At 52.7% G+C, this 10,977-nt stretch overlaps 1 protein-coding gene across 1 annotated transcript; it reads right to left on the reverse strand.

The window, feature by feature from the left end:
- Positions 1-10: 10 nt before the first annotated feature.
- On the reverse strand, positions 11-3,621 carry TFF2 (trefoil factor 2; the record flags this gene model as incomplete). The annotated part of the gene is made up of 4 exons (XM_081811078.1): positions 2,558-3,621; positions 1,538-1,687; positions 402-658; positions 11-19 (listed from the first exon to the last, which is right to left on the reverse strand). Coding segments are annotated over exons 1-4 (504 nt in total), but the record flags the coding sequence as incomplete, so codon positions are not given.
- Between the last annotated feature and the right edge of the window lie 7,356 nt (positions 3,622-10,977).

Genomic DNA, 10,977 nt, shown 5'->3' on the forward strand with positions numbered 1-10,977 from the left:
TTTGGCTCACCCTGATGTTCTGAAACGGGGAAAGGAAAGCGTCCGGCATGGGCAAGGGCACGCTGCCCATTTTGGGGGACGTGCCGGACCCGTCCTTGGTGTTGATAACTCAGGGTCGGAGACGCACTGTAGCTAAGGCGGGGGGGACAACCAGACCCTGCCAGGGTGGCCCTGAGCAGGCCGCCATGGGCAGAACTTGTCCCTCGTGCTCACGGGCGAGGGAAGAGCAAGGCCCACGGGAGAAGGCCCACGTCCGCCCCGGCTCCCAGCACAGCACGTGGCACTTAGTGGCCCTGCCAACCCGTGGCTGCAGGACAGTCAGCTGGGCGGCGCCACCAGCTGGGCGGGGATCCAGGGGCGTGGCTGAGGCGACCCGCTCTCCGCGGGGTCGCACAAGCCACCCTCAGAGCCGCCTTTTCCGGAGATGGTCCCCACTGGGCTCGGGGGCCCCCAGGCCTGGGGCTGGCTTGGGGCCCGCCTTGCTCCCAGCCCCCGTCCCGCAGGACGTTACCTTCCACAGACATTGGGAAGAAACACCAGGGCACGTTGACGATAGTGTCGGAAAAGCAGCACTTGCGGGACGCACACTCCTGAGGGCTGATGCCCGGGTACCCGCAGTTCCTACGGGCGGACCCTTCCATGACACACTGCTCCGACTCTGGACAGGAGCAACACGGAGACTCCGTGAGGGCAGCTCAGCAACCGGCAATGTCTCTGTCCGTCCTCCCACGGGGATGCGGCTGGGTTCAGCCTCCCTGTGTTAGGAGGGGCTGCTGGACCACGACCCCCCAAGGACCGTCTAAGGGCTGGCGCCAGCGCCCGACCACCCATGGATCTGCACGGATGCTACATCCTGGGGCCTTGGGAAACTCAGTTCACCTCTCTGGACCTGATATTCCCATCTGTGAAATGGGTGACCACCGTACTCTGATGAGAACGGGCGGTGAGCACCCTTTAAGCAGGTGAAGCGTTTTGCTGAAGTCCTGAAAGCCAGCAATGCTTCCACCAGAGAAAGGGCCCTGCCTAAAAGCCAGCCATGTGTCTTGTCCCCTTCGGAGCCCAGGGAACCTGCAACGGCTGTGGCCGGGGGGCCGTGGGTGCCGGGCTCCACCCCCACGGCATGCTCTGCACACACAACTTTCTTCTGTGCATGCCTTGGCACGAATAATTACCTTCTATTTTGCGAGTGTGCGCTGCCGTAAACCTCATCCTCAGAAGAACATCCTGGAAGTCTTAACTGAATCTCTTACCATTTGAGGCCTGTGAGCAGTTATGTGGAGAATGTCCTATTAACTGCCTTCATATCCCTTAAAAGCTCCTTCAGAAGTCGCAGCTTTACAGCTAAGAGAGGCCTGGGAGCTGTTTTTCCTTCTAATCGTACAAGAAACTGTGATGGCTTCTCACAGATATCTGTGGGAGGGGCGAGTGGCTGACCCTTGGGGCTCCAGGTGGGGACAGCGGGCCAGAGGTCGCTGTCTCTTCCCTTCTGGCTGGCTGGGGTGGGGACGGGAAGAGGGCCAGTTCCTCGGCCAGTTACCTTGCTTTGGAAGGGAGTGGAAACACCAGGGGACATTGGGGACTGTGGAGTCAAAGCAGCATCCGATGCTGAAGCACGTCTCAGGGGTGACGCCCGGGAAGCCACAGTTCTTCCTGTTCTGGACTGCGATCCGTGAGCACTGGCAGGGGGCTGGGGAGAGAGCCTCGGTCAACCTGTCCCCCCATGGGACCCGTCTGCTCTCGGGGACACTTTCGGACCCTTCCCCGGGTCCAGCGGCCACACAGGGAAACCACAAAGTCTGATCTCTCCCAGATTTCAACTATGCGACGTCTTGAGGAACAAACAGGGCTTTGCAGAAATTATTAGTTTAAAAAAAAAAAAAAAAAAAAGGAAGGAAAGACTTCAGGAAATAGGGCAGACGGTGGACCTCGGGAAAAATCAAGAGGAAAGGTGACCAGGGCGCCTGGGTGGCTCAGTTGGTTAAGCAACTGCCTTCGGCTCAGGTCATGATCCCGGAGTCCTGGGATCGAGTCCCACATAGGGCTCCTGGCTCAGCGGGGAGCCTGCTTCTCCCTCTGACCCTCTCCCTTCTCATGCTGTTTCTCTCTCCCTCCCTCTCTAATAAATAAATAAAATCTTTAAAAAAAAAAAAAAAAGAGGAAAGGTGACCAAGGTGGGCTCCAGATGCCCTGGGGGCCACCTGCCCCAGCCCCTCTCCCCAGCCGGCCCCCCAGCACCTGTGGTCACGGAAGGAGGCCTTTCCTGGAGGTCTCACACACCCCTGGGTGTTCCTCCCGAATGGCAGAAAAGGATGCACAAATGCAATCAGCCCACATCACGGAGCTCAGGATGCCTTTTTAGCTACTTCTGCTCTCCAGTGAGCCCATCATACCACCCTGTGGCTTTGAGGAAGACAAACAAGAACAGAGACCCACCAAGGGCAAGGGACTTGCATACGCCCATTGCATTTGGGGTTTCTCCCGGCTCGCGGGCCTGAATGCTCTGTTGCCCAGTCAAGGACACTGAGCTGCACAGGGCGACATAAGGGTGGTCACTTACAAGGTTTCTGGGACGCCACCAGGGAACACAGCCACTCGTCCCCCAGGACGAGGAGCACGGCCAGGAGCTGGACGCTTCGAGATCCCATGTCCACGCCACACGCTGGGGCCGCCTACAGAATGCGCACCGCCCACTGCCATGAGCTGTTTTATAATGTCCTCTCTGTTTGCTCAGCAAACTCAAATAACTTTTCTCTGTCCCCTGTGGCACCAATCCCTTGGGTCCTTTGTTGGGAAAAGGAGCTGAGATAGGCCGCTGGGCAGGAGACCGAGTGGCCGTGCCTACAGGCAAGGCTTCCGGCAGGAGCTCCTGTGCCGTCCCGGGGCCAAGAGCCAGGTCGCACCAGGATGCCAACGTGGAAAAGCGGCCACATGCACGTCTGGCACTGGGCAGCTCCAGGGTCACACCCAGGGAGGGATAAGCCTGGTATGTCTCCTGATAAAGTACGTGGTTATCACACGATTTTTTTTTTTTTTAATATTAGACCCAAGGTTACTGGGGAAAACGACCAAGCCGGCAGAGGCATAGAGAAGACCCCACCTCAAGGTTGTCGTGGATGCCTCTGCCAGCCCCTAATCTTCTGTGTCTCCTTGGCTCCGTCTTGGGGAGGGGCTGCTCCCCGTGGGCATGAGGCTGGTGTGTAAAAATCACAAGCTTGTTTCAGCAACCCCCGAAATGCCTCTGTTTTTCTTCCATGGGAGCCCTGTGTGTTTCCTAAAGACGTAAGCATGCCCATGCGCAGGGGTGCAATGCTCCGGGGCAGAGTCCATGGATGGGATGGGGAGAGAGGGGAGAGGAGGGACAGGGAGGCACCCCAAGGGACAAAGAGGGAAGATTTGGGGCAGAGAGGAGGCCGTGAGCCCCCACCGCCTGATGCCTTGCAGGAGGGGCCCCGTCTGTAAATCGCGGGTTGAGCAGCCAGGGACCCAGAGATGCACAGAATCCAAAACCCAGCGTTCTCGGGGTCCAGAAAGCTTCTGCCTGACCCACTCCAGCCCCTCCAGTCCAGGTCCCTGACCCCCTGGGCAGCCACCACATTCCTTGAAATCTTGGAAAGTCAACTTTCCCCATCCCATGTCCCAGCCATCTTTGGTCACCAGCAAGACATAAGGGTCCCGAGTGACCATTGTCTCCCCACTCTGCTTCCTCTCCCTGACCTGCTACCCACTGCCTCCCACTGCCCCCATCCTGGCCCTTCCAGGAGTCCTGCAGAACCCCTTCATCCATGCCGAGCCCCTGGTCTCTCCCCCTCACCCCCGGCACCAGCAGAAGCCTGTGCCTTCCCAGACACGCTTCCCTTCCCGGACACGCTTCCCTTGTGCTCATCCCAGGAGAGGTGCTCAGGCCCCACCCAGGGCACCAACTGTCCACACGGTGCTTCTGTACGAGTTAGAAAAAGGCTCACTTGCTTCAGGACAAGTTACTTGGAGCTGTGGGCAAATCATGATAATAGATGCAACATCTCCCATGTCAGCGGCGCCTACCTGAGTGCGGAGCTGTGCACAGCACAGCCTCCGAGACTGTGCTCGGTGGCCGCGTGCCCATCACAGGGGCTCAGGCTGGGGGGCTGGATGCTGGCCTTGTGCCCCAGTGTCTCCCCGTGCATGCAAAACCATGCTCCTCGGGGATGCAGGCTGTGTACTGGACGACTTCCGATGCCCCTGCCCCCCTGTCATCTCCTGACCTTCAGCCTGTCAATTTCACTGAGGATTTAGCACTGAGTTCAGTGTCCCTTGTCACGCCACAACCTAGCAACATCCCAGATGGCTTCTGCATTCCAGTGAACAGTTCATCCAAATGCATAGCCACTTGGCTTTTCATTTCGTCCTCATCTCTAGAAACATCCGTCCCTACTCCATGTCTGCTACGTGTCTCCCACAACCACACTTGGAACTCATCCTCTACTCAGAAAGAAGACATGCTAATGTCCTTTCTGTTCAGGATGTCCTAAGCATCTAACATCTTCTCTGTTACTCCCACCACACCTGTTCTTCAAATCCTAAGGCCCTCCACTGCCTCAATCCCTCTCTTTCCCTCTGTGAGCACCATCATGCCCGTCCCTTCCACCCTCCCTCTTTCCCAGCCTGGTCCGCACGGTCCCCACTCTATCTGCTCCTCCCGCTGTCCTGGTACGCAGCGTGCACCCATCTGCTTGCTGTCTCCAGGCCCAGCCCCACAGCTGAGCCCGCCTCACACACGCCTCTGACTATGGCCACTGTCGATGCAGGGTCTCAGACGGATCCTGGCTCTCACTGGCATTATAATCCTTCTCTGAAGCTATCCTTCTCCACCCCCTCTCACTATCATTCTGCAAACTTTGGGGGGTGATATTGTCTATCAGTTCACAGAGAAAACAGAAATCATCAATGGGAACGTCCTCAGATATCACCCGTGTGGACCTCTGCTTCTGACTATGATGGAGAGACTGGTACCAGACTCTCCCTCCCCGGCATAAGAAACTGGAACTATGTGATAGAACATGTCCAGATGCTGAGCAACAGGCAGAGGCCGGCTGAGAGAAGGAGGCAGTGCAGGAGTCCCTCGGTCACCCTGTGCTCTGCCTGGAGCTACCGTCTGGACCACAGCCCAGCGAGGCAACCGCACCGAGCAGGCAGGCTCGCCGGGCTGTGGGGACGGACGCTGGAATTAGAAGCCACAGAGGCAGTGGATTTTCAGGGTAGGGGCCCAGAGAAGAGGGCGCTCCAGAAATATGAGTGGTGGTCTCTCTGGGGTTTTAGTCAGAGACTTAGCTGCCCCTGAAGACAAGGGCAGGCGGCAGAAGCTGCCGGGAAAGAACATGCACTTGGGGGGGGGAGAACGTAGCGGGGCAACCACAACACAGAAATCGTCTGAGCTCTGACTGCCATGGGGAGAAGGCTTATTGGCCAGGTGGGGCATTCAGCAGGGACTCAGAAGGCCACGTCATGTCTTACTCAAAATACCACAGACACGGTGCCTTAAAGAGCTGACATTTGTCTCTCACAGTTCTGGAGGCTGGAAGTCCAAGATCAGGCTCCCCGCATGGTCTGGTTCTGGGGAGGGCCCTCCTCCTGGTCTGCAGACACCACCTTCTCACTGTGTCCTCACCTGGTGGAGAGAGAGAGAGAGAGAATAAGCTCTCTGGTGTCCCACCATGAGGACTCCATCCTCAGGACCTCACCTAACCCTAATTACTTCCCAAAGGTCCCACCCCCAAATACAATCATATTGGGCGTTAGGACCTTAACAGATGAATTTTAGGGGTACACAAACATTCAGTCCACCATATGCCATAAAAGTAGGCTTGATCTAGTTCTAGAGGAAAGGCACTCTGTGCCTATTCTAGCATAACGGTAAAACAAGTCTTAAAAGAATCAGGTTCACCTGGCGAGCAAATTAACTGCCCAGCAGAACAAACTCAGCAATTTACTAAGGGAGACAATAAAACCCAGACACACGACATTGCATCCATGATGTTTCACACAAAACCAGACACCGCCAGATGTGTGAAGAAGCAGGAAAACATGACCCATAGTCATTAGAAAGACCAGTGAATAGAGATAGACCCAGAAGCTGCATTTAACTGCTCAAACATTTAAAGAAACACAAAAATATAATGAGAGAACACATTTAAAAATCTGAATGGAGAATAGAAACTAGAAAAGAAGCAAGTGGAAATTCCAGACATGAAAACACAGTATCCGAAAGGAAAAAATCCACTGTACGGGCTTTAGATTAGATACTGTGGAAGAAACAGCTGGTTTATCAGAAGCCAGCGCAGTATAAATTCTCCAAACTGAAGCAGAGAAAGGGGGCTGAGCACAATGAACAGAACTTCAGGGCCCCAGGGGGACAGTGTCAAGGAGTCTAACAGACTTGTAATTGGTGTGCCGGAAGGAGAGGAGAGGATAAGTATTTGAAGAAATAATGGACAATCTTGGGGGGGAAACTTGATGAAAAACATAAACCCATATATCTTAGAAGCTCAATAAACTCCAAGCAAGATAAATACAAAGAGAACCATATCAAGGCAAAGCATGATCATATTGTTGAAAATAAGTGATTAAAAGAATTCTTACAGCCCCTGAAGTTCCCCACATTCAGGGCAACGCAGCTGACTTCTCGCTGAAACGGTGCACACCGGAAGGAACAGAATGATGATTTTTGAGTGCTGGAAGAAAAGAAACCAACTGTTATAAGGTCAGAATTTTATACTCAGTGAGAGTATCCCTCAACGATAAAAGCAAAATCCTCTTTTAAAACATGGATTTTGTTTTTTCAGAGCCGTTCTGGGTTCACAGCAAAAATGAGCAGAAGGCACAGGGATTTCAAAATACTTTTTTTTTTAGACAAACAAAAACCCCGAGAATTGGCCACTTGCAAACCTGTTGCCTGAGAAATTTTCAAGGCCGTTCTTGTGGCTGAGGAGGGCGTGAGTCCCACAAGAGGTGCCACTGCTTCCCACCTGGCCGGGTGCCACGCAGTCCGGTCGGCGAGCCTTCTCCCTTGGTTTGCAGCAACTGTCTCCCATCTAGGGTCCCAGCCACAGACAGAAGTTTGGGGTTTGGGCCCCAACCAGACAAAAGCTTGCTTCCTTAATTATCTTTAAAAAGTGCAACTCTATATATGTCACTCCCTTGCCACCCCGCACTCCCCACAACCTGTAGGGTAAAGACCAAGTACAGGTTCCTGAGTATGAAAAGCAAGACTCTGTAGGAACTGGTCCCCCCACCCCATCACCACCACCACTCTCTTGTGCTACTGGGCCTCTGACAGTGTAAGAACTTGCTCTTCTCTAGACGCACCCTGACCGCTCAGCCTGCCCGTCCTTCAGCTCCTGACTAAGGAGCCACCTCTTCCAAGAAGAATTCACTTTCACCAGAGTGAGGACAGGCACGCTTCATCCCCCCCACACACCCTAGTTCACCTAGTTCGCAACACCTGCACGTGAAGTGGATTTCTACATTCCTTATTCCTTTATTGATTGTACGAAAGAGAACAGCTAACACGCATTGCAGGCTGACTTTGTGCCAGGTGATCCTCTAAGGATTTCACATGCTCTATCTCGTTTAATCCCTACAACAATCCCGAGTCAGAGCTAAGATTTCACCCCCGTTTCATGGTCTGTAGAGGTAAAAGGATTTGCCCAAGTAACACGGCAAGTTCGTGTAGGGTGAGATGGAGACCTCGCCTCACTCACGTTGTATCCCGGAAACCTGACCTAGTGTGCTCACATGACTGGGGGCGGGGCATGGACAAATGGGTAACACCCCGGGACCCGAGGCAGGAACTTGTCACCTTGTGTTGCCTCTTACCCAAATTACCTTCTGTAATTCATGAAACAGTATCTAAATATGGATATATGCAAATAAACTAGGCAAGCCTCCTCCTGTCTCCTGATTAGTGTCCTCATCTGTAAAAGGAGAGGTGGAAAAAGGAATTTTAAATGCTTTTCAAAGTCTCACATGCCTTTTAAAACCTGAGTCGTATAAATATCTCGTTGTTACAGTATCATCAGGGGAAAACGTATTTTTATTTCCAACATTTACATGCATAATCACACCAAATCCAGAAAGGCAGAGGTCCCCCACCAGTCTTCCCAGCATTGTAAGTTTCTGGTTTGGTTTCTGCAGTTTAGTTGTGCTGCTCAGTAAGGTGGGTAAATAACAGAATCTTTTAAAGCCCAGGACTAAATGTATCTACATAATAAAGAACGTGGCCAAAGCTGGGAGAAGACATAAGCAAATCAACTGATGCTGATGGGAATTTTGATACTGAATCTGGGAGGGAATGACATCGGAAATGTCTTGATAAGTTATATTTGAGGGATATAATTGGACACATAAATTTTAGCACATTTTTTCAGGGTGTTGTGTGATGAAATTCCTCCTTGAACTTCTCTGAGAGATTTTCATCAAGGTTTAAATTACTTTAAGGTGTCTCTTTGGTGTCTGAGTGGGTGTTTTGTTTTGTTTTATTTGGCACCATGCTGAGACAAGCCGCGATCCGGCCAATCTTAAAACTTAAAAATGTTTGAGGGGTGCCTGGGTGGCTCGGTCGTTAAGCGTCTGCCTTCAGCTCAGGTCCTGATCCCAGGGTCCTGGGATTGAGCCGGCATCGGGCTCCCTGCTCAGCGGGAAACCTGCTTCTCCCTCTCCCTCTGCCTCTCCCCCTGCTCATGCTCTCTCTCTCTATCTCTGTGTCTCAAATGAATAAATAAAATCTTTTAAAAACGTGACTGTGTCCTAGGAGCCTTTGATACCTTCCTGTAAGTTCCATGCTGGATTTGCCAAGTGTGTCTCTCTCTTATGAGCTGATGTTCCTATCAGGGTCGCAAGCATTGAACATTTCCACCGACCACCCCTCCCCACACTCAAAAAGAAAGGCGAGGGGGTTTTCTTAAACTAACAATATCCTTCCCAGTGACCCTACAAATAAGATCTTAAACCACAATTTGGCTTCAAAAACCGGTTCCTGGTCTAACCCTTAGATCAACATTTTCTGAACAGAATCCTGTTATTGTTTGGAAATTATCCAGAAGCAATGGAAGCCTCCAAGTACACGACCAGTCACAGAACAGAAAGCCTTGTGGATCAAAGCCACAGAGAATGGAAAATCAATGTACACCATGTGTGAAAATCAAGAGGCAGGAGAAGTGGCAGGTTAATGCTTTGCCGGGGGTGCAGGTGGGTGGAAGGACCACATACCTGGACCCTGGGTAATGTTCTGTCCTGCTCTCAGCCTTCCCACCAACGCAGGGTACCCAGGACCAGCAATGGTGCTTGAGCAAGGGGCTGGGACACGGACGGCACCAGGGGCCACCATGCCTGAGCTCTATCAGAGAGACTCAGGGCAAGCATTGCCGGCCCAGCTGGAGCCCATGGTGACCCACAGGGCAGCCGTGACATTAGTCTGTGTTTCTGGGGCTGACACATGGGCCTGATTAGGGCCATGACAGGGGTTATTGATGGGTCCCTGACTTAGAGATATCAGAGTTTTCAGCCTGGACACTCACAGTCTGCTTCCGATCGCTTGGCCTTTCCATCCCTGCCTATCTATAGTACATTTCTGCTCATTCCTTTCTTTTTATTGTGTAACACATCCTACAGGTTACCAGCTGTCTACATTTAAGACATCTCAGGAGCGCCACCCACATCCACAGGCCACAAGTTTCCCACTCTCTGTACTTGACACATTTTCAGTTTCGCATGTTGCATTTGTTTTCCTACCATTATCGACAGATTGACCAGTCTCAGATGTAGAAGATGATCATGACACCTCCCCTTTGGTGATCTGCATCGATTAGGGCTCCTTGGTAGCAAGGAACAGACACCAGCTGTCACGGGCTGAATTGGGCTCCCACCAAATTCATCTGTTGAAGTCCTGACCCCCAGTAATCAGAACGTGACTTGATTTAGAGATAAGATCTTTCAAAAGGTGATTAAGGTAAAAGGAGGCCAATAGGGTGGGCCCTGATGCAGTAAGACTGGTGTCTTAGGACACAGACATGCACAGCGGGATGCCCATGGGAGGATGTGGGGAGAAGGCTGCACACATGGACGGGCGGAACCAGCCCTGCCAACGTGTGGATGTTGGACATCCAGCCTCTGGAGCTGGGAGACGATAAATGTCTGTTGCTGAAGCCACACAAGGTGTGGTCCTTCGCTGCCGGGGATGGTAGCCACTGACTAACACACCCACTCACATTGAAGGAGAAAGCGGAGGAGCGGTTAGTATCCGGAGGCCCAGCCGCACCAGCCTCAGGGTCAGCACGTGCTCCCACACTGCCCTGGGCCCTCTCCATCGTCCTCCCCACCTCTCCACCCCTGGAAGCTCCTCTGTCACATTCTGAGATTCCGAGTCTAACGAAGATACAACTCTCTCCCCCGCCGGCTGTCTACCTAGGAGATCCCCAACTCCCCCCAAAACGTGGAGCTCCCCCCACGAGAGAGGTCTGAACTTTTGTCTGAAGTCCTTGAAGGACATGGAAAGTTCTAGAAGGTCTCCTGAGTTTCCGCTTTCCAGGCTGGTAGAAGATGGGCAGGATGGCACAGACAGCTTTGCCAGGTGTTAAATGGGTCAGGCTGGCATTTCAGCTTCATGCCTAGTAAAACCAAGCCAACTTTAAACAGACACATCACTCCATTGCATTGCTATGAGGTGGAAAGCCTGTTTCTAAAAGCAAAATAGAAAATATATAAAACTTTCCACTGCCAAGCAATGTATTCAAAGACAGCAATTATCAGGATGGCCTCCTCTCTTCTGAGGGAAATCCAATGGTGCAAGTTGCAGAGGGCTTGCCCCCAAATGGCCACCCTCAGCCCAGCTTCCCCGGGCCCTTTAAGAGCCAAGTGTGTGTGTGTGCGTGTGCGTGTGCGTGTGTGTGTGTGCACGCATGTGCATGCGCATATGCACATGCATGAGAGACACGTCCTTCCTTG

Source organism: Leptonychotes weddellii, unplaced genomic scaffold, assembly GCF_054177405.1.
Source record: "Leptonychotes weddellii isolate Sample4059 unplaced genomic scaffold, ASM5417740v2 HiC_scaffold_5392, whole genome shotgun sequence".
Classification (NCBI taxonomy): domain Eukaryota; kingdom Metazoa; phylum Chordata; class Mammalia; order Carnivora; family Phocidae; genus Leptonychotes; species Leptonychotes weddellii.